The sequence below is a fragment of the Nipponia nippon genome, unplaced genomic scaffold, assembly GCF_047370975.1.
Source record: "Nipponia nippon isolate SJK-2023a ecotype South Korea unplaced genomic scaffold, ASM4737097v1 scaffold_5, whole genome shotgun sequence".
Classification (NCBI taxonomy): domain Eukaryota; kingdom Metazoa; phylum Chordata; class Aves; order Pelecaniformes; family Threskiornithidae; genus Nipponia; species Nipponia nippon.
In genome coordinates this window covers 65,348,256-65,370,792 of record NW_028262369.1, presented here as the reverse complement: position 1 = coordinate 65,370,792, position 22,537 = coordinate 65,348,256, and the positions used below count along the sequence as shown (strand labels likewise).

General features: G+C 37.8%; 1 protein-coding gene across 1 annotated transcript in view; it reads right to left on the bottom strand.

The window, feature by feature from the left end:
* Positions 1 to 22,537, bottom strand: part of COL3A1 (collagen type III alpha 1 chain) — a 53,565-nt gene that overhangs the window by 6,834 nt on the left and 24,194 nt on the right. Inside the window, exons 6-43 of the mRNA XM_087733064.1 lie at positions 19,523 to 19,588; positions 18,862 to 18,915; positions 18,589 to 18,642; positions 17,795 to 17,848; positions 17,583 to 17,636; positions 17,085 to 17,138; positions 16,540 to 16,584; positions 16,285 to 16,338; positions 15,252 to 15,296; positions 14,533 to 14,586; positions 13,951 to 14,049; positions 13,785 to 13,829; positions 13,564 to 13,662; positions 12,751 to 12,804; positions 12,502 to 12,609; positions 11,241 to 11,294; positions 11,019 to 11,117; positions 9,760 to 9,813; positions 9,306 to 9,404; positions 9,124 to 9,177; positions 8,938 to 8,991; positions 8,342 to 8,395; positions 7,862 to 7,915; positions 7,606 to 7,650; positions 7,416 to 7,514; positions 7,210 to 7,317; positions 6,605 to 6,658; positions 5,553 to 5,606; positions 5,395 to 5,448; positions 4,721 to 4,774; positions 4,290 to 4,397; positions 4,063 to 4,116; positions 3,523 to 3,576; positions 1,932 to 2,093; positions 1,698 to 1,805; positions 801 to 908; positions 336 to 389; positions 40 to 147 (exon numbers count right to left, since the gene is read on the bottom strand). Of these exons, the coding sequence (XP_087589190.1) occupies positions 40 to 147; positions 336 to 389; positions 801 to 908; positions 1,698 to 1,805; positions 1,932 to 2,093; positions 3,523 to 3,576; positions 4,063 to 4,116; positions 4,290 to 4,397; positions 4,721 to 4,774; positions 5,395 to 5,448; positions 5,553 to 5,606; positions 6,605 to 6,658; positions 7,210 to 7,317; positions 7,416 to 7,514; positions 7,606 to 7,650; positions 7,862 to 7,915; positions 8,342 to 8,395; positions 8,938 to 8,991; positions 9,124 to 9,177; positions 9,306 to 9,404; positions 9,760 to 9,813; positions 11,019 to 11,117; positions 11,241 to 11,294; positions 12,502 to 12,609; positions 12,751 to 12,804; positions 13,564 to 13,662; positions 13,785 to 13,829; positions 13,951 to 14,049; positions 14,533 to 14,586; positions 15,252 to 15,296; positions 16,285 to 16,338; positions 16,540 to 16,584; positions 17,085 to 17,138; positions 17,583 to 17,636; positions 17,795 to 17,848; positions 18,589 to 18,642; positions 18,862 to 18,915; positions 19,523 to 19,588 (2,685 nt within the window). The remainder of the gene's footprint in view (positions 1 to 39; positions 148 to 335; positions 390 to 800; positions 909 to 1,697; positions 1,806 to 1,931; positions 2,094 to 3,522; positions 3,577 to 4,062; positions 4,117 to 4,289; positions 4,398 to 4,720; positions 4,775 to 5,394; positions 5,449 to 5,552; positions 5,607 to 6,604; positions 6,659 to 7,209; positions 7,318 to 7,415; positions 7,515 to 7,605; positions 7,651 to 7,861; positions 7,916 to 8,341; positions 8,396 to 8,937; positions 8,992 to 9,123; positions 9,178 to 9,305; positions 9,405 to 9,759; positions 9,814 to 11,018; positions 11,118 to 11,240; positions 11,295 to 12,501; positions 12,610 to 12,750; positions 12,805 to 13,563; positions 13,663 to 13,784; positions 13,830 to 13,950; positions 14,050 to 14,532; positions 14,587 to 15,251; positions 15,297 to 16,284; positions 16,339 to 16,539; positions 16,585 to 17,084; positions 17,139 to 17,582; positions 17,637 to 17,794; positions 17,849 to 18,588; positions 18,643 to 18,861; positions 18,916 to 19,522; positions 19,589 to 22,537) is intronic.

Here is a 22,537-nt window from a genome sequence, read left to right as displayed (position 1 = left end):
GTATGTAAATGAGCAGTAAGCTATTTACTTTGGTCTTACCTGAAATCCTCTTTCACCAGCTTTTCCAGGTTCACCATTGCTACCTGCAGGTCCAGGGTGACCAGGAGGTCCTGGAGGGCCAGGAGAGCCACTTTCACCACGGTCACCCTGCAGATAGATAGTCACAGTTGACAGGGTAAGAAATTTAATGTTTTACGGAACTACAATGTAAAGAGTATATTCAGTGGAGCCTAAGAGATTCAAGGAACAAGTTGCATAGCACAGAACTAGCTATGTATATTGTCATCTCTACATAACATTTGTTTAGCGATCTAAAGATATTGATGATTCCTTACTTTGCCTCCTGGGGATCCATCACGTCCAGGCAAGCCATCTGAGCCAGGGTTACCCTGGAAAAAAAAGAGTGGTACAGGTTGTTCATAAGCTGGATGATGAATAGACAGCTTGTTTTCCAGTAAGCTTAAAAAGCGCTCATCAAAGAAAGAGAAAGTTTTCAAGAAGGAAGAGTTCATGGAGGCGGAGGGGCTCATAAAAGATCTATCGGACTTGCATTATTTTGTAGGTGTACAGGCAGCACAGTCTCTTGTTCAGTTCCAAGTGAGACAGAGACGTGGTCCACGGGTAGTAAAAGGTATAGCAGAGACAGCAGGCTACACCACCATACATGAGGATGAAATCAGCCCAGGACCCTGTGCATCAGGCACTTGAGGGAGACTTTGTGAACCTTACAGCATATTTAGTCCCCGAGTCTCCTGTTTGTAACTCACAATCTAGCAGGAAGGTCTAACACATCCACTCACATCTCTGCCAGGCTCTCCAGGTAAGCCTCTTTGTCCAATAGGACCTTGTGGACCAGGAGCACCGCGTTCTCCTGGGATACCGTTGGTGCCTGGTTTACCATCTTCACCCTGAACAAAAAGGGAAAAGATTTCATTGCGGGTAATGTACTTATGAAATACCATCGTATTATACATCTTTAATTAAATAGGCAGTGATTATGAAGAAGAACTAATAAAGTGAAGGGCCAGTGTGACTTTGGTATTGTGAATACTCAAAATAAAGAAAGATAAAAACTTGGCCAAACTTGTTTCTTTTCATCACTAGTAAATTCATGCAAGGCCACTGAACCCAAGGAACTTTCCTTATTGTTTTGTCAACTAAGAAATAATAAACGAGTGTCTCTTCTTATGTGCCCAAAAAACAATAGCCAAAGCAGTTAACAAAAAATGCTGGTCTATCACAACCTTAGCAATAAAATACAAACCAAGGCTCACACAGCTTTTTCTGGAGGAAGGTGAAAGTATTTTCCTGTTTGGGTCATAATTTTTAAGCAAGAAACATACTGAGAATTAAGCAAAGATAAACAACTTGTGGTAGGTGAAACTATGACTCAGTTCGTGTCTCAAGGAGAGTTTATAGCCCATTGCCCTCCTTCAGTGGGTGAAGCTGGTTATATATAATCTGATCCAGGACTCTTGGTAATAGAGATTGAAGACAATCTCGCATCCCACAGTTGCTTGTTACCAGACATTTTAAAGCCTGATCTTACAGATGTAAACAAAAATAACTGTAAATTCTGTAGTCTCTGGACTAAAAATACATTCATTGCTTTTGGTAACACAAAGCCATTTTTTAGCAGCTGGATTACAGTTGTTGCGTTAGCTTAGAGGCTATTGCTGCAGTTAAAGCACTCTCACCTTGGCACCCGCCATACCGGGTGGACCGCTCGGGCCACGCAGACCTGGCAAACCTGTGCTACCCCGGCCGCCAACGATGCCTTGAGGACCTGGTTCTCCTGGTCCCCCCTGTTTAGGAAAAGGTCAGATCAGTCAATACTGAGGATTGTCAACATTCAATAGGTAGCTTCTTATTCTTGACAAACATAATCCCTGTCAATTAGTATAACGGTCCCTGGCTGGATATGTACTTACCCTTTCTCCTCGTGCTCCTGGTGCCCCTCTTTCGCCTGGTGGGCCGGGCTCACCTCTTGTTCCAGCAGGTCCTGGACTGCCAGGAGCACCAGCGCTACCAGGGGGTCCGGGAGGCCCATCCTTGCCTGCAGGCCCTGCGTTACCAGGGGGACCCGCGCTACCCTAAAAGGAATTTTAAAGATAAGAGTGTGAGCTGCATATGCAAAACAGTAGCACACATTTACTGGTGTTGATCTTTCCTCATGAAGGCCAACCAGAGTTGATTCACTGCCTGAAGGTGGATTTAGGGTCCAACCTCTACGCACCCAAATCTGATCTGGTCTTATAAAGAGAATCCTTTTGCCTACCACTTTCAAACCTGATTTTTTCCTCCCTACTGTCCGGGCATACGGTTTGCATGATACAACACCTGCACAGTTTGGATGCCCAGTGTTTGTAATGCATCCAACATGGGATACACGTTCCTTACCCAGGGCTCTGCCACAGAAATTTGAAATAGTTGCAGACCCCACTGATTTCTTGAATCACTCATGCCAGATACCTTTAAGGTGGTGTCTTGGACACATGCAGAATGAAGTGTCTTTCATTAAAACTCTTAGCTTAGACAATCAATGGAAAGGATTACGTTGACTTTAATAGTACTTTAAATAAAATCCTACTTTTACTTTTTATTCAGCAATATTCTAATTTGCATCTCTCTGTAACTATAAGACAGAAAATAAACAACTGTTTATTCAAATATAAAAGTTTTCTTACTTTATATCTCAGTTACCATACAACAAAGCATAACATATAATTTTGATTTTAAAATGGATAAATCCATTGTATTCTTCGTGTTTTCTTAATTTTTAAAGAATCAAAAATCAGAATCTATTTTGTGAGTCAAAAGTAGGTGCATGTTGAACGTGTAAGGATATTATGAAACAGCTTTTCTTCACACACAGATATTATATAAAATATTGGAATTAACTGATGCATTGGTGTGCATTTCTATAACAGGACACTGCAGACTGGTAGATTAAACTTCAGATGTAGGCCATATTATAAGAGACAAAATGTGCCACAAGAGTCTTTCCAAACTCCTCTGTCCCAAGTAATTATCTTTTTTATTATATTTAATTATAATCTTATGCCATTCCATTCTACAGGCAACGAAAAAAAAATTCTCAACAGTGAAATACAAAATATAGTTTTGAAAATGCATACCAATTCATGATCCTGAATTGAATATTTCTTGCATCATAAAAGAGCAAGAGAGAAGACGGGCTGTCTGCCACTAACAGAAATACTCAAGGACCTGATCCAGGAGAAGGACTCCCCTAACTCTGATGGGCTTTGGAAAGCAAACCATAATAGAAGAAGAAGTATCAAGACAGTAAGTGAATGAATTGCTATTCCATATGAAATAAGAGGAGAGTAAAGTCTCGTTTGCAGAAGTTTTTCCGTAAGTCCAAATACCATATTCAGGATGCTTTTGTTCATGTTATATTACTGTCAAGGTACATACAGCTTAATATAGTTTAATACATTAATATATGTCCAATATATCCACGAGGTAAGAATAAAAGAAAAGGGGGATAAGATAACTTACAGTGTTACCAGGGGGACCAGGCAGACCACGAGCACCAGGGAAACCAGCAGCACCCTGTAAGACATCAATACTTTTAGTTGTCATTTTCTAAGATTGGAAAAAGATGAACAAATTGATTTTTATACAACAGCTGACTTTGAATTATATTTAGCTGTTTTGCCTAAAACCTGAATTAAATGTCCTGGAACTGAAGAAGACATTTTTTTTTTTTAAGGGAAGGTCCCATATGTTCCTCAAAGGTGAACTAATGGGTTCTGACAAACTTGGCAAAGATGGCATGTAAATCTAATAACTGTTGAGATAAGCCATTTTATAGCTTTGGGTCATTGTGCCAAAAGCTATTTTGGCACTTTACTTAGATTAAAATCAATGTAATCCAGATCACTAAACACCCCAACTTTAATTACTCCTTCTGGAACACTTTAATTATTCTTGAACTGCAGATATTAAAGTCATTGAAGGTCTTGTTTTTCATTTACATCACGTTTGTTGTAGTAGTAGTTAGTCATTTGTCAGTGACTAAGTCAAAGAGATACTCACAGGGCCTCCAGGAGATCCACGATCTCCTTTTATTCCTTGGGGACCAGGTGGACCCTACATGGAAGGAAACAGATAAAGCAAATGATTTGATAAAGAAATTAAAATTAGAGGAAGTGTCATTAAGTTTCAGGCAGTTCAAATGCTTGCACTTGGGCCCAGCCACCTTGAGGCTGGGGGAGAACTGAAGAAACCTCTCTTTGCAGCAATAAGGAACAGCAAAAACTTACTGGTGCACCAGGACCACCTTGTGGACCTGCAGCTCCAGGGGGTCCAGCCTCTCCTCTTAGACCAGGTGGGCCTCTTTCTCCTTTCCCACCAGGTTCCCCATTTTGGCCCTGTAGAAAAATTATATTGTTATATTATGACTCAAAAAATGCAGATATCACTGTGATAAGAAACCCTAGCCAGATACTCTTCTGAAGGGAATTTAAATATTAAATTAAACGTGAATGCAGTTGAACTCTATTGGTCTCCCAGTACAGGAAGGGAGGGATAAAGAAATGTTGCTCTATGTGTGACTGAGTATGGAACAAATCAAATGTATGTAGCAGGTATGTATATTAAAGTGGTTACAGCAAGCCTTTCTGAGATGTGGATGAACTTAGAGAAATTAAAAACTGATAATCACATTCAATTGCTTTTAAGTATTTATACTTACTGGAGCTCCAGGGAAGCCAGCAGGTCCAGGAAGACCTTGTTCTCCTCGTTCACCCTGTAGAAAACAACATGTCAGGAATCAAAGATGTTAGAAAGATAGGCTTCACTTTACAAGTTAGAGAACACTCCCATGAATACCGCTCTAAGTTTCTTTGTCTTATCAGCCTTTGGAGGAAAAAAAAAAAAAAACAAACCCAAAACAACGGCTGCTCCTGAGCTCTAAAAACAACTGTTGAGGAATTATCTGATAATTATCTGAAGTGTGACAAACTGATCTCAGTTACGCATGCATAAGCCCTGAGCACAATCCATGGTGTTCCCCAGATCCAACTGAGATGCAAATGTGTTGTTTTATCAATGTAGAATACAAAGATAGGAACAAGAGTATTTTTAAAAGTTTACTGAAGTGTAAGACAAAATGGAAACAACTATTGCTCACACTCTTGCCCTGACCTGTCACCACAGCCCTCCGACCCCTTTACAGGGTTAAAAGCACTGATTTTCTGAAGTCCTTGGCACCTATAAATCCCAAGAGTCAACAGGACTCGAATGTGCTTAGTTCATTTTGAACTCAAGCCACATGCGTTCCTTATAGGGTAGGTGCAACACTGATATCTATACTAGGCTAGAGGAGCCATGGTGAAGTTATAGTGGAAGAAAAGTACTACCACTTACAGGACCACCACGGGAACCCATTGGACCTGGGGCACCTGCTGGACCAGTCTCTCCCTGTAAGGAACAAGAACAATTACTAGGTGTTTTTCTTCTTCCCATGAGACATCCACCGGTGGGACTGTTTACAGTATCCAATGTCATTACGGAGGATGCTTTACCTTATCTCCAGGTGGGCCGGCAGGACCAGGAGGACCGATGGGACCTACATTACCCTAAAAATTAGAAAACAATATATTTTGTATCAAAATATGACAATGTTAATCCCTCTATTTTGATCAATAGCATTTATGTTTCAGTGTAAATAGGCTGTTAAAGACATTTAAATGGAAGTAAGTCTACAATGCCAGTGTGTTGTTGCACACTACGTTTTGGAGTGACACCCTGAGATCACACCATTTTGCGATGTGAGAGATCTACAATTGATTTATCCTCTTTTTTTCCACCATGTAAACCTAATCCAAAATCACCTGAATTTAATGGGTCTCTTTCAATGGTAGAAAATAAAAGTTACCCATTGCCCTAACTTTTCATATAGATAATTGATCCATATTTCTTCTGTATATGTTCAACATCTCTTGACTAGCTTCCTGACTTTTTTCTTTCTTGAGAACTTAATGCGTACCTGATGGTTTGAAATACACTTTTTTCTATTTTCTCCAACTCATACAAGCTGCATTTTTGTATTTGTTATCCCTCATTATTTTGATGTATATATGCTTGCATGTGGTCATTAGATATAAGTATGTATTTCAAATGTCTGTTTTATCTGTACGTGCTATATAGATGTATAAATATGTCATATATAGTAACCTGTAGAAGTGTTCTGTATGAGAATACTTATCATTATGAAGTCTTTTTGTGCTTCATTAAAACCAGCATTTTCCTCATCAGTCAGCTAAATTTAGGAAGCTAGTAACATTTTCTCTACTTTTGTATTGGTGCTTTCCCTCTAAAACATTGTCCCAATTAATTGTAACCTTCTGCTCACAAAAAATTCTATTATATCTACCCAAGCAGCTGTAATCACAAAAACTTGTATTAAGTCTAATTTAGTTTACAAAACCAGATTTGCACTGCCGGAATGAAATACAATGGGATTACTACTTTACCTCTCCTAGACAGTATTTATTCACAGTAAGTTTACTCATGCTCTAAGTGTAGACTGTGTGAAGCTAATTCAGAAACTGTTAAATGTTGAAGGACTACTCACTCTCTCTCCTCTTGCACCAGGAATGCCATCAGCACCTTTGCCACCAGGTTCTCCCTAGCAAGCATAAGACATAAAAAGCATAAGCAAAAAGCAAGCGTAAGACAAGCATAAGGGGGGGGGGGGGAAGAAGAAGAATTAAAACATGACCGAGGAGAGGATCTCATACTGAGGGTATCTCAATAACCAGATTTCCTTATTGTGATCCTACAAATCTAAAATTGGGGATGACATTCTGCCCAGTATTCAGCATCAGATACTGAATACTTTGATGGAAGAAACCCCAAATTGATCAAAATGAAGTCTATGCCAAACTCTTTGCCCATGGTATGAACTATTCCCACTGTTTATTAGCTCCATTAGAACTGTTTCGACGTACCCCTCCCCCAAGAGTTCTAACAGCAAAATATCTAGCATATATTAAACCAGGTGAAAAATTGTATATTTTTTAACATATAGAACCCATATCACACTGCTAAATCAACAGTACTGCTACTCAGTCGGTACCTCTGAAATCAGGCCAAAAGTGAAGATGTGAACAAACCCAGTGCCTTTTGGGAAGCTAACACTGAGCTGGCATTGGCAGAGCATGTGGATGGGTGTGTTACCTTATCCCCTTTTGGTCCAGGACTTCCAGAAGCTCCTCTTTCTCCTGGCATTCCCTGTAAGCCAGGCAGCCCCGTGCCTCCAGGAGCACCAGGGGGTCCAGGAGGACCCTGAAGAGTAACAAAAAATAATTAGAAAAGATTAAAAAAAAAGAATATGAACCTGAATGTTGCACATAACAGCAGGAAGCAAGCAAGTCTGTGGGTACCTTGGCACCTTCTGAGCCAGCAGGACCTGGCCCACCTCTTGTTCCAGGAGGTCCTGGAGGACCCTGTGCACCACGTTCACCTGGGATACCATTTTCACCCTGTGACAAAGACATGTGTTATTCTTTGTTGTCAGGCTCATAGTTAGTTAATTCCTTAACGTAATTATAGAACCATTGCTGTATGATTTACCTTAGGGCCTGGGAATCCGGGTCCTCCAATTTCACCTTTTGGCCCCTGTTTATGAGAAGATAAATGCAAGTTATCCCTGCACTTTACTTACTAAATCAGCATTGCGGTTGGCACCCCGTTTCTCTTGCCTATTATCCCTTAAAACAGACTTCTCTGCTCTGCAGAGTGCTGATAGCTGTCTGAATTTGGAAGCGTAATGTAGGAATAGCTTTTCATATATTTTTTGTTGTTTTAAAAAGAAGGAACTACTGCTTACTGGTTCTCCAGGCTTTCCATTCTCTCCAGCTGGTCCTGGTCCACCAGGCAATCCCTATATGAAGGAACAGTATTATCATTTCTGTTACACAGATAAATTATGCATTTTCCTATCTAGCAAAATTTTTTGACATGAAGATGTGTACCCAACTCATTCCAACCCTTTACAAAGTAGGAGGTGCTAATTTGATAGCTAGAGGTTTTATGTGATATAATCTACTGAGCTAGCCATCTGCTTTGCAATTATGAAATACTAAGCAATAACTTTTATCAAGTGATTGATCTGTCTTACTTCAAAATATGATGACATGCACTGTAATGAAAATGTTTAGATGCCTCCTTTTTTCTTTTTTTTTTTCTTTTCTTTTTTTCTTTTTTTTTTTTCTTTTTTTTTCTTCTTTTTTTTGGGGTGGTGTGTGTGTGTGTGCGCGTTAGTCTATTAAAAAGAATCAGAAACCATGAAACAATTAACACACAGCACCTGGAGGCCAGGTGGACCTGCTGGTCCTGGTTCTCCTCTCTCTCCAGAAGCACCCTAGAATCAAACAAAAGAGAAAAAAAATGAAATTGTCTGAGAACATTTCAACCTATAAACACCTCCACACCACCTCTAATCCATGCCTCCTTATCATGATCTGATGATGACGTTGCACAATCCCAAAGACTAATCTTTCTCGGTGTTCTGGTATTTGCTCTTTTCATTCCAACTGTTAGATGTAATTCAGCAGACACATTTATACTTGATACTAGTCTGAAATGCTAGCTCTGATAAACATTAAAGGGAGCAATAATAGACTTGAATTTGAAAAGGTGGTAGATACCCAAGAGCTCTAAATTTGACTTTTCATTTCAACTTATACCAGGTATACCCGACTCAGGTTTCTCCTGACAAAGTTTTGAGTATTAATTTATTAAAATAATGGCAAAGAAGAGTTCTTTTCTTTGTCTTCATAAAAGGAGATTTCTTTATATCATTAAAAATATTTTCTTTCCCCTAAATTCACAGTGTCTATCTGTAGATGCCAGACCACCTTGGCAATAACTGATAATTGCCTCTTATGGGACTGCCATACTTACAGTAGGTCCAGGAGGACCTGGGAGGCCAACGTCACCATTTTTCCCAGCAGGACCCTATACAAATAAAAAATTAGGCTATGGTTATGGGTTGCTATCATTTTTACAAGAGTCACAAAATTATTATTTATTAGTATTATGTCATTATTAAATTATTATATAATTAAACAAAATGTTAATGAAACTTACAGGTGTTCCAGGTGGTCCACCAGGGCCTCTTTCTCCGTTTTTACCTGGTGCACCCTAGCAAAAGAGAAAGATCTGGTCAGCATACAATAACTTAAAGCTGCAGCACCAGACAGCCCCACTATGGAGCAACATAATAGTTGACTGATCAAGCACAAGCACAGAAGTGGAGAAATCCCACTGACCTCATTGCCCTTAGGACCAGGGAAACCCATTACACCTGGCTGACCACGTGGACCTGCGGGGCCAGGTGGACCAGCACGGCCAGTTTCACCTTGATTACCCTGGGATAAGCAAAAAAGAAATGAAGACATGGCATTTGTTAGGTGAAATAAATGAATATCCATGACTTATTAAACAGTGAGGGAGGGTGAGATCAGGCTAGAGACATTGTCATTCAAAATTTATTATGTGTTTTGTATTTCAACTAAGCTTCAGTATACTCTGTATTTTAAATAGTATTAAATGACAAGATTTACAGAATGTTATTACAATGAGACAGCATATAAAGTGCTCTGGTAATTAAAACAACCAGAGACAATTAATCTGACTGTGATAACAGCCTGTCATGGAGATACTGTGGGGTGGGGGTAAGGTCAGTAGGAAGACTAGTATAAAATATTTGCATAATGTACATACTGGAGGGCCAGGTTTCCCATCGCTTCCAGGGCTTCCTGGAATTCCGGGCAAACCCTGCAATTGAAGAAAAAAGTGTGTTATTCTTCAGTTTAAAATGTGTAGTATTAAGTTACAATACATAAATATAAACATATAAAAACAAATTTTAAACTACTTGCTTGATTTTAACCTCTTTAATAAAGATTAAAACTCCTCCCATTTCCTCCCATCCTGTTAAAGGGAAAACTTGGAGAAAGCTAACAAATTCTTTTGTTAGGAGTTTATCGATTTCTCTGAGAGTCATTGTATATAATCAAGGCATCGGGCATTAATCAATGTGGACAAAAATTGTATTCTTTCATTATTTGGGAAGAAAACTAATTTCAGACTGTAAAAATCAAGGAATGAAACAATTTTGACTATGTACCTCTACTTAAAAGCAGCACAATTTATAACATATTGCAGTTAACTTGTTTTATATGTTTAAATATTATTTTTGTTATATTTTAAATAATTCATTTTCATTTCCAATAAAATCTTGTTTAGCTCCCAGAAGCCTGCAGTCGGGCTGACTTTTGAATGTCAATGTATTTGTTGTCAGCAGCTGCTCATTCTTAGTACAGCTCACAGAATGTTGTTACATTCTGTACATATTACACAATAGGTTATCTCTGAAAATATTCTTGATATGTGCTATGAAAATCTGACCAACAACTTATTTGCTTTAATTGCAATTAATCAATAAGTTAAATACGTAAGTATATTGAAATATTTAAATTAATGTATATTTAAATAATTAAATGCTTATTATTTAAATGTTAAATTATTTATTTATGTGTTATTTAAATGATAAATTTAAGCCTATTTAAATTGTAATTTAAATATAAATACATTTAAATGCAGTAATCCAAATACCTATTAAGTATAATAAACATAATGTGCTTTATAATAAATTATAAAATTTGCTAAGATGTAAACAGACAATATAGAAAATCATCCAACACTAATTCACATTAAAGCCATATCTCATGATAGGGCATGGCATACTCTGAGAACTGGGGAGCATGTTCAGCTTCATATAAGCTTCCTCATTCACTTGTGACAGATGTTCTCTGAATGCCCCCTGTATCTTCATGGTTATCTACTGCACTATGGATATAAGTACTCTACTTAAAGGAATTAATAGATAATGTTTCAAATTGGACTCCTCTATTGTATCAGCTGAGATGAGGTATCTCTAATAGAGTTGATCTCATTTTCTTGGAGACATCCTGTCTTACTCTCATTCCAGGAAGACCTGGGCCTCCATCTTGTCCACGCTCTCCTGCTGGTCCACTGGGGCCAGGAGGACCTGGGCTACCACGTTCACCAGCAGGACCCTAAAAAAGAGATGTTGAAATTCACAGCAAGGAAATCAGCATCATATTGAATCTGAAATTGTCCATTCAAATTCACATGGATTCTCCAGAAGTTTGGGGGTTTTTTTAGAGGAAGACTTATACCTTTTCACCTGGAAGTCCATTGCTACCGGGTAAACCACGGAAACCAGGGGAGCCCTGCCAAGCAAAAGAACAAAATATGGATCACAGGCAATATGACTTAGGCAATGGCAACTGGTTTTTTTCCTAAATTATTTATCATTAGACATATTATTATCAAAATTAATGAAAGAAATAGATGGAAATGACATTTCACTGTAGCAAGAAAGTTTACGGAACTATCTTCTCTTTGGATATAACCCTCCAGTTGAAATCATAGCCCATCCTCCATTATTTTTAACCAGCCCTGCATTAGTTACTTTATTCATGAGTTTTCTAAATTCATATAAAAAATAAAACAACACATGCATTCTTGAACAATTATTTTCTTCTAATTCAACAGTGAAAAGATCTCTATTGTATTGTTTCAATATTTATATTTACTACTATCTTCATTGCTTACAAGAAATTTGAATTATAAAATTCAATTTGCAGCCCCGATTATATATTTAATATGATTAATTTGTTCACTGTGAATCTTTGGTTTCCTTATAGGTTCAGCAAATACTGCAATCAATTAGGAGTTATAAGCAGATTGGCACAATTTCCTTTGGTTCAGATGGGAACAGAAATCTAAAATTTGTAAGGGTGTTGCCATTTATTTTCTTGAATAAATCAATTCAGGAATTCATTTGTGAGAATGCTTTTTGGAAAGTTATCAAATCTACTAGCCAAAAAACCTGTTGGCAATAACAATATAACATAGAAGATATCCTGACAGCATCTTTGTTATTGACATTATTGACATTTAAGATCTATTGACAATCAAGATGTTGACATAAGCATATATCCTGAATGTAGAAGAGTTTGCATTAATTTCACTTTCCAGAGCTGAAATTTTGTGATTGTTCATTTTTGTTAATGGGGAAGTAATTTTGAAATTGTATTTTTTTTTTCCCGTATAGTTTTCACAATTTATGGTTCCTTTTCAGCACAAATCTTTCAATACAGCTTCCAGGTATATAAGATCACTGCTTCTTCAATATAAAAAAAAAAAAGAAATAAATTCATTTATTTCAGACTGAGATAGATCCAAGTGCTGAAATTCTGATGAGGAACCAGATAAGAATTCTCCCCAGTTTCGTAACCCAGTTTCACATCCAGAATTTGCTGATAACAGATATGGAGCCAAATTTCTCCTCAAAGTATTCTGAACATCAGATTTTGCTGTCTCTGTATTAACTCAGAATGTACTTCGTGTGCATGGTCATCTACAGCAGCTTACCCTTTCTCCAGGTGTACCAGGTACGCCATTCTGGCCGGGTTCACCATTTGCACCTCTTTTGCCTTCCTCACCAGGAGGTCCAGGAGCACCTGGGATGCCATTTTCACCCTGGCAACAGCAACAAAAACGCCCACCAGTGAAGTCAGAAGTCTCCAAAAAAACCTCAAACCCCTGGGTTGTGTATGGGGAATGATTCAGGGTTCGGACTTCCTTGGAAGAAGTCTCTGAATGCATTTTAAAATCACTTACACGTTCGCCTTTTGGGCCTGGATCTCCTTTTGCACCATTCTTACCAGGTTCTCCCTAAACAGGAGAAAATCCCATTAAAATTATGGATTGCAACAGGGTAGTATTCTAGAGCTACTAGATGTACTAAAATACTAACAAGTATACATGATATCTTTCAAATTATTGACTCATTATTATTTTACATTCTGCAAAGGAATTAGCATGCACTAGTTGAACCTGGATGTGGAATGCATGGGGCTCCTTAAAAATCCAGTAAAGAAAAGAAGTGATACAATCTTAAACACCACTGAGTAAAATTTTATGTCTGTTTCTGAGCTATTTCAGACATCATTGCGACTTTTGCATGAAGTCCCTGAGTATTTTCTCTGACAAAGAAGTACATGTGGTGTAAGGCTGTCAGGAAAGAGCCTGCTGGGGTAAATGACAGTATAAGAGTAGGTACAACTCACTAGGCGTAGTGGACTGTGGACTCAGCCCATGGGAATTTAAATAGGTGAAATTAAGATTTTAAAACAACAGATTTTGTCTAATATCATTTTAGAGAAGCTATTTTTTTGTTATGTATTTCAGAATGGATAGATAATTTAGGAAAGCAAATAAATATTATCATGTGTAATTTTCATATGTAGCAATATATAAATGTGTGGAAGATAAATATATATTTATAAAAATAATTGCCTGTTGTTATTATAAAATAATTTATTAGACCATCTCAAGTGAATAGGACAAATTAAATGGGCTTTTTTAACAGTATCAGAACTACTTCCAGCATATTTGTTTGTACAACCAATAGAATGAATATTAGTAACTCACTGGACTGCCTTTTGCTCCAGGGCTTCCACTTGTACCTGGAGGACCAGGAAGACCACGGCCTCCTGGCAGACCAGGAGCACCGGGAATACCAGAAGGTCCCTGTAGAGAGTGAACAGCAGATGGGGATAAAGAGAGCACGACACTGTTGGACTCTACCCAGTCCAAACAGCAACCCTCACCAACACAGTGCAGCAAAAGGCAGTGATACGAAAAGTACCTACCATTTCACCCTTGTTGCCAGGGCTTCCAGCTCTTCCAGGAGGGCCCTGAAAAATAAATGTATAAATAACCAATGCTGCTAACCTAGCACTAAACCAAAGGATGCGTAGGGCTTTGTGAAGAGCTGGTGGCACAACACTTCTCAGTTCCCATGTGGTATTTACGCACCTGAGGCCCGGGTGGCCCAGCATGACCCTGAGGACCAGGTTCTCCTCTCTCTCCAGGACTACCACTAGAACCAGCAGGACCAGGAGGACCAGCTTCACCCTATGGAAAAACAGTAAAGGGAGAAAAATGAATGGATTTTAGTCTTGTCTCCAGGGCAATCAGTATTAGCTTCATGGCTTCTTCCTCTACTGTGGCATCTTTGCATGATTTGGGAAGAAGGTTACCACCATCATCACCTGAGTGCAAGAGCCAAATCAGCATGGTGACCCCAGTGCTGAGGCACAAGGTACCCATGCACTCCAGCCAGCACATACTGCACAGCTCCTCTAGCTGTGGGAAGTTCACTTGAGTCCCTCCCATAACACAACATAAAGCACTGGATCTATCACTTAATGGTGTTTTGGGGTGGATATTCATGAAGGTAATGAGAATCGGGTTTGTCTCATGCTGCATATGAAAACACATCAGTTCTAGGCTTGCAAACAGTGTAATAGCAACCAGAAAAATGAGGATTCTATAGTGACATAAGCTGGCTAACTAAAGGACCAAATCCTATATTAGTATGCATCTTTAGCTGAATACCTTAAAACCTGGAGAGCCTGGAAATCCTGTGGGTCCAGGAGGACCTGGGGGACCCTTGAAAGTGAAAGAAATACTATTAATGCAAAAGGTAAGAGCCATATGGAATTAATCTTAAGTTAAAAAAATGTCTGATTATGAGGTTTTTCTCTGAGTAAGGAAACACCTGGCAAAACAGCAAATATAAATCATGCTGCAGAAGATGAAGTTTGGCTAGTCCTAAAATATCACACCTACATCTTTGTAACCCCAACTTTTACATGTTCAGCTAAATTTCTGTGTTGTAAATTTAAAAAACATGAAAGCTATCATTAAAGAGATTGTTATAAAAAATATTCAAAATTTGTTCTAATTATAAAAAAGGTGTAGGAGAAAAAAAAAAAAATTGCCCAACTCAGACAGCTAAATAACATATTTGACAAGACCATTCAAAATTTGATCTGCATAGAGAACAGCAATTCTATCCATCTCTATGTTCTCTGAGAATAATCTGGTTTTGGACCTATGCATTTTCTGATTTACAGTGTTAAAGCTCTCCTATTGCACTGTATGCTTCAAGTATCTTAACCAACACAGTTACGAAATATAATTAAATAAAATGCTCATTCTTAAACCAGTGCACCACCAGTCTCGGTTTTGCTGGCACTGCAGAACACCAGCTAGAAGTAACTAGACTTGAGCAATACAAATACGTAAAGTCAAACATCTGTAAGTTGACTTACAGGTGGGCCTGCTGCTCCTGGAGATCCGTCTTTGCCATGGGCACCCTACAGAAAGAAGAGAGGTGTTGGGTACAGAGCACTACCCCGGACACAGAACCCGTATGCTTTAATGCCCATGACTCACAGACCATCTTTGTGTGTCTGCACATTCCCACTTAGTCGACCAAGACTTAAGGATTCCTCAACTGAAATTCTAAAATAATAATAAACTAAATATTTTGCAAAGGAATATCCAACACTTTACGTGACTTGTACTGTAATGATGAGACAGCAAGATGCAAAAATGTATTCCTATTCTATTTCTTAAGGAAATAACAGTCATAAAGCATCATCTGTGTGGAGAGTTCTTAATGTTAAATAAATAAGATCGCAATAGATGTATATTTCAAAGTAACAGTTACTTCTGATTCACATAAAAGACTAACATTTCACTCCAAAAGCCTAACAAACAGTGGTATGATTTAAATCCTGTTGCCTGTCTTGTAGACATGTTAGACCAGGTCCGCTGCTCAGATTATATAGTGTTTGTACGAAAAAGTTGCTGGTTATTATACTTTAGGTATGCTTTGTTGATTGTGTTGGACACTATGAACGATGACTTCCTTCAGAGCAAAGAATGTACCCCATAATCTCAGTCAAAGAGTAATTTTATCATTTTCTTGCAAGTTACTTCTGAGATTGCAGTTTTTCCTCTCTCTGCCTTCTGCTGCTGCCCTTTGCTTCCACTCCTCCTCCATGTTCCTCTTTGCTGAACCTGAGCTTATGCTGAAACACTGAACTCTCTCTCAATGTGTTATCTATTCATTTAAAAAAAGGAAATAGAGAGTAAGATGGTGAACATCTTGTGAGTTAATGGTATGTCTTTAATTCGGGACTGAAAAGTTTTTGTGTATGATTTTACAGATGCTATATAGTTTTCTAATCCTTTGCATTACAACTGTTTTAAGGTGAATCGATGAAGTAGGGAATTCTCAATATATTGAAACAAAATATGTGCTGCTTCTGGATAAGAACAACAGCTGCAACTACTTACAGGACCACCAGGATTCCCAGGTCTTCCTCTTTCGCCAGCTGGACCTCTTGGTCCCTTGAAAACATAAGAAAACAAGTCTGTTAAATGGCTTCCAAAATAATATGGCCGAGCAAAGAGACACTGCTTTTATTTGCATATCTCAGTATTCAATGCATGTGGTGGGGTAATTAAAGTTAAAAGAAAGATGAGTAACTCATTTAACTGGGATGTGCCATTGGCACTTCCATTTAAATACTACAGGATACACATATTTACCGGTTGGCCCGGTGATCCATTTGCTCCAGGAAGACCAGTTTCACCCTGTTACGGAAAGAAAACACTAGTGACAGGATGAACTTTGGTGAGAACATTTTTTGGTTTATCCAAGGGGAAGAGACAGAAATGAGAAAGCCCAATCTACTGCCCCTTTCTGTGTGGTGCTGACTGTCCTCAGCATGAACTGAGGTCTGTCAGGTCTGAGAAGTCTAAACAAGTGCCAGAACAAAATATTTAAATAGAAAAAAAAAAATCAGAAGAGTCGGTCCTTTAATACTTTAATATTATACAATAAAGTCAGATGACCCAGGCATGTCCTTTCATTTTGGAATCTCATCTTTGTTACAGCTGGAAAATCAGGACATGATGTGGTTCAGAAAGTCTAACACCTTTGGAATGATTCTCATTCTTTTCAGAAGATACTTAATGAGTTTCTTTAATGCTTAATGGATTTTTATAATTGCATAATATGCAAGGCATAGCTATATAAAAAATGATGGAGGGTATTACTCTCCTATTACAAAGATGACACTATAGTTTTTTACCTTTGGACCAGGAGCACCGCTGTCACCTTTGGCGCCATCTTTTCCATCAAAACCCTGTGGGAAAGGAAAACCATATCTGTGAATAGTATTCCTTTTGCATTCTGGAAAACTTGATTCCTCGTGGCAAAATATGAAGCTTCATGACAAACCCATATAAAGGGGCATATTTTTAATAACGATTCTATCATCTATTGGAACACTTTTTGAAAGAAAATTCTGAATCCTCCATCTCTCCATGGCCATTAGTTAAGAGACGATGCTTTTCTGGAAAGCATGCTTCAGCCCAGCATTCAGGATGGAGCTCTACAATTGAGGCAACAAGATAAAATTTAACAGTGTTTCTTACAGAAGGTCAGATTACATTGTCCAGAAATTGATCTTTAATTCTATGATTCAGTCTTTTTAGCTGGGAATTCATGACTGAAAGAGCACAACAGTGCAACACTGTAAGTCAAGTAGAGTAACAGACTCAGTATACTCAATATACTCAGTACTTACTCGTTGACCTTTCATCCCAGGCATCCCAGGCATTCCAGGGTGTCCCTTGTGACCCTAAACACACAAATATAGGAAGATGAATAAATCCCATACTTACTGTATGAAGGGCACAAGCCAATGTTTATTGTGTGTCATGTTCACTTGGCTAACTTAAAATAGGAAAACAAAACCTTTGATTAGAAGACCATTGTTATTGGGGGCTTATTTCATACCGGTAATCCAGGGATTCCACGGTCTCCATTTCTGCCTGGTCTTCCTGGTTCTCCCTATCAAAAGAAAGTAAATTTTTTTGATTACTTTGCTATTGCTTCAGTTACTGGCAAAGAATTACTCCTAGTAGATGAAGGCGAGTCAGACTAAGCAGGTGAAAATTCTACCAAATACAATAGGGAGTATTATAGCAGGGTGATGGTTCAGTATATGACTGCCTGCTGAAAAACAGTTGCCAGAATTTATAAACTCAATTTTTAACAGGATTTCGGTTAACATTGAATTATTTCAAGCCAACTTTTAGGAAGAGATGATCACAGAAAACTTATTTTTCATGATGAAACACTCAAAATGGACAAAAACTTTAGCTGATTGTCTTGCCTTGTACTATACCTATTCAGGACTCCCAGCTGTGACACAAAAGATGGTTTTAACAGCCTTAACTCTCAAAGTAAGACTCAAAGGGAGCAGACAACTACCACTACTGTCTGCTTTTCTTTATAACTGCTAACTCATTTTGCACCAGATCAAAAGAGGGTATTTCATGCTTAGGTTTTCTTTTTATTTTGAAATTGTGTCAATCAAATTGCCTGTTAAAACTCAAACTTTTTTGGAATGGACATTTAAACCTAATGTAAGCCAAATCTAGTTTCTCACAGTCATGCTGTCAAATTGAGAAATAGGGAGAGGTTACAAATTCTTATGGAATGGTATGAATGTGCTCTGCTATCTTACCATTTAATCAACTAACTTTTTTCCCATTTATTAATCACTGGATGAATAATAGTGAACTTACATCTTTTCCTGGTGGACCAACTGGGCCTATCATTCCAACAGGGCCTGGAGGTCCCTGTAGAAAAATAATTAATATTAACTATAATAATAAATCTTGTCTCTTTCAAATAACAAATGCATTAGATGTCATAAAATACTTTTTGTACATTTGACATATGTGATAGTAAACAGACAGGATGAACTGTAAAATTTCAGTCCACTCCAGTGATGACACAGATTCACACTTGTAAGATCATGCCTTTAGCACATATAGTGATAGGTAATGTATACGTACAGCAGGGCCAGGCTGTCCTGGTTCTCCTGGGGAACCTTGGTATCCAGCAGAGCCCTATAATGCAGCAAAAAAAGAAAGTTAAGATGTGAACAGTTACATGCATCACTCCATGGTGCTAGTATATTTTGTAATAATCTCATAATCATAAGGAAAGCGTTAGTCAGAACTGTCGCCAAATGACCAAAGGTGAAATTAGCAGAACAAAGCAGAATACACCTCTATGAAAACAGAATTAAAACTACTCCTTTAAAAGGACATGTACAACAAAAAACTCAGAGCCTTTGTGTGTTCATGGAACATGGACTAGGATTCCCACTTTCCTTTATCTCCTGCAAAATTTTTGTATGAATAAACATTTGGGAACTTTAACAGAGGATGATGGGCAGTGGCATGTCTTAAGACAACCTTAGCTGACACCCCGTAAAATTGCAAAAAGTGCAGGGGAACACAGGAACCTAAGCAAGCACAGTATGTAGCACTCAGCCATTGAGCCTTGGTGGTGCATAGATGATACAGTCCAATTAACAGAAGATGACATTTATCCATAAAATTCTTCAGCATAGATTTAATCAGTTGAAAATGTACCTAATATTTATGACAGAGAAAATGAGAGGCTCATATAAAAGAATGAGATGATAATGAAAAGATTAATTTTACTTACAGGGGGACCTGGATGACCAGGTGGGCCAGGGGGGCCACTGGGGCCAGGGGGTCCTGGAAAGCCAGCCTATAGTGTAGATTAAAAAATAGTCATTATATTAATGTAATACAGCTATAAAGCTTAATGTAGTTGCAAGAGTCACCAATAACTGTGAAATAAATTTTTACGTATTAGTACAGAGAAAAATCCATGGTGACGTGCACTTGGTGCAGTAAAAAAGACAAAGCAGTATGTATATATACATTCCTAAAAACATTGTCTGGTACCTACAGTCCCTTCAGAAAAGGTTTCTCTTTGCAGCGTTAGCTAACATACTGAACAAGGTCTTTTCAAAGCTGTAATTTTTTTCTTTTGAGTCACTATTCCACTTCTCTAGACCCCAGAAGTATGCTTGCAGCTTAGCTTTTCAGCTACCTAAACTGGCAGGATAGATAACTGGAACTCTTAATTTGTTAAACAGTGTAAATAAGCTTCAGCTTCTCTGCCATGTAACTGAGCTTTATTAGCCTAACCCTACATTTTCAGTGGTGGAGCCAAAGTGTACTAATAAACTTGCTTGCTAGTCTATTGATGCCAGGTTTTTCTTCTTAGAACTAATTTTAAAATTTCTCATCTACTTTCAGGAGCTGTATTGCATATATTTATATAACCCACTAGAAGAACTCTGTATGATAAACTCTGTTTATGACCCTTGACATCTTAGGACTTACAGGTATACTGAATTAAGGCCATATTTTTGTTACTTGTCAGTAAGGCAAGCATTTTCACCACTGAAACGTTTTCCGAACTTTTAACAGTACTAAGCCATAAAAAATAAATGATGTCTGGACTAGCCAAAGGACTCAGAGGATGAAATCTCAATATACATATGTTTCAACTCAAATCAGTAATACTATTCCTTATTTTAATTGGTAAAAAGGTAGTAAAATATTAAGAAAATTCTCAATTTGGCAAGAGTGCTAATATTACTACTTCCTGTAGCAACAAGCACAAAAGCATTTGATACTGCAAAACAGAAGACATTTGAAAATTAGCACAGTGGTTTACTACAGCTATACGTGGTTCTTTAAAAAAAGCTTTTGTTAAATTAAACTCTTCATGGGTTTGATATAGCCAAAACAATTGCAATATATGAATTACATGAGAATCACTGTGTGCTGCAGTACTGGCAGTATATTCCATCACTTAATATTGCACATGATGTGTTTCATGGGATATTGTCATATGGTGACAGAATAGGTCATGTATTATAGATGTTACAGGAACATAATTTTGACAATACAAGATTCATAGTATAGCTATACTATACTGCTATATGTAGTATACTACTATACTACACATATACTACATTAATATTAGTTCACAGATTGTGTTTTGTCTAAAAAAGAGAATCATTGTAATATTTGCTATTTTCTAAGACAGGAAGTACACCAAGTGGCAGAGCAGTTAGTGTCTGGGTAAATCAGATTGCCTTCAATGTGTGAATACCATGAGCAATCCCTCACTGTTAATTATTAGAACTCATTTGGTACAAAAGAAGCTTGCACTTAGCGTGGATTGGAACCATCAACTCAATTGCAATCAATTGATTAGACTTATGGCTATAAACAAACAAGATGTTATTTTTTTCAAGGTGCACACTGAGGAGATAAACTGATAGTTAGGTATAGCATTTGCTTGCTGCCAGCATCTCCAGACTGTGAACAAATGAGCATATTTTAGTTAGAGTACGTGCACTGGTGGAAAGAGACAAAGACAATGTGTGGAGATTATATGAGCAAGTAAAGAGAAGCTGAGATGTAAAGTACAACATCAGTCTACAAGCAGCAGAAAGCCACCGGGAAGACAGTAGTGGAGAGATCCGTGACTGAGGAAATACCAGGCACGGTAACCACCCACGGACAAATGGCGGTGCTATAGTTGGCGTTTTAAATTTTATTATTCTTCCAAATTATTTCAGTTTGGATATTTATTTAAATTGAAAGTTTAAGTTGAAAATTGATAAATTAAATTTATAAATTACTAAATAAATTAATCTATGGAATGTTAGTGATAAACATTATTTAGTTCTAGTGAGTTTAGTCACATCCACCTGTAACTGCTCTGCTACTGGCTTTACAGTCATGCATTGCATGATGCAATATAAAAGAACATATGACCTGAAAGCATATAGACAATTCTGGCTGAAAACATTCTAGGGTGCCCAATTAAATTATTTTTTTTAACCCAAGTCCAGGGATCAGAGCGCAAGAAATCACTAAGCACCTCAAGGAAAAATGCCAAAACAGAGAGGAGTAACCATGTTTGTTAGCTGAAAGGTATCTTGGTTATCTGCCTGGTTCAGCACATCCCGTATTAAGACGCCAAGTAGCAAAATATAGATGATGTAATAAGCTGTGGGCAACAACTGTGAGGAGCTGAAAACAAATAAAAGAATAAAGAAATACAAAAACAGATGGTTGAAGAAGACCAATGCATGGATGATCATATTAGCAAATGAACAAGGTAGAAATAAACAAATGAAAATAAAGGTGAGAAAATAATGAACTGTATTTCCGGAAAAACAGCTGTCATGATTAGTAAAATTTATTTCACAAGATGATCTGATGAAACCCTGAGAAATAACACGTTTGGTTGGAACTGCCTTGATATGTTACAACGCATGATACTCAGACCTTGTTATGCGGCGTTGGACTGAAAATAATGATTACGCTTAATGAAGCAGCAGCCAATTTCAAATAATAGCAATTCACCACATCCTCTATATAGCAGATTGCCTGAATCAAGAACACTCCATGTCATTGGTGATGAATTTCTCTAAATCCTAGTGCCTAAAAGGAAAATCATGAGTGCAACATTTAACTTTATTTTGGACAGGAAGCATAGCTCATGCATAACTCTTTGAGGCAATCCATGCTTTATCTCACTAAAAAAACTGTGAAAAGCTTGGGCCAGGCCTAGCAGGCAGATACAGGATCCTTAGTACACAGTCTGAATAGCTGTGGGTAAAAAAAT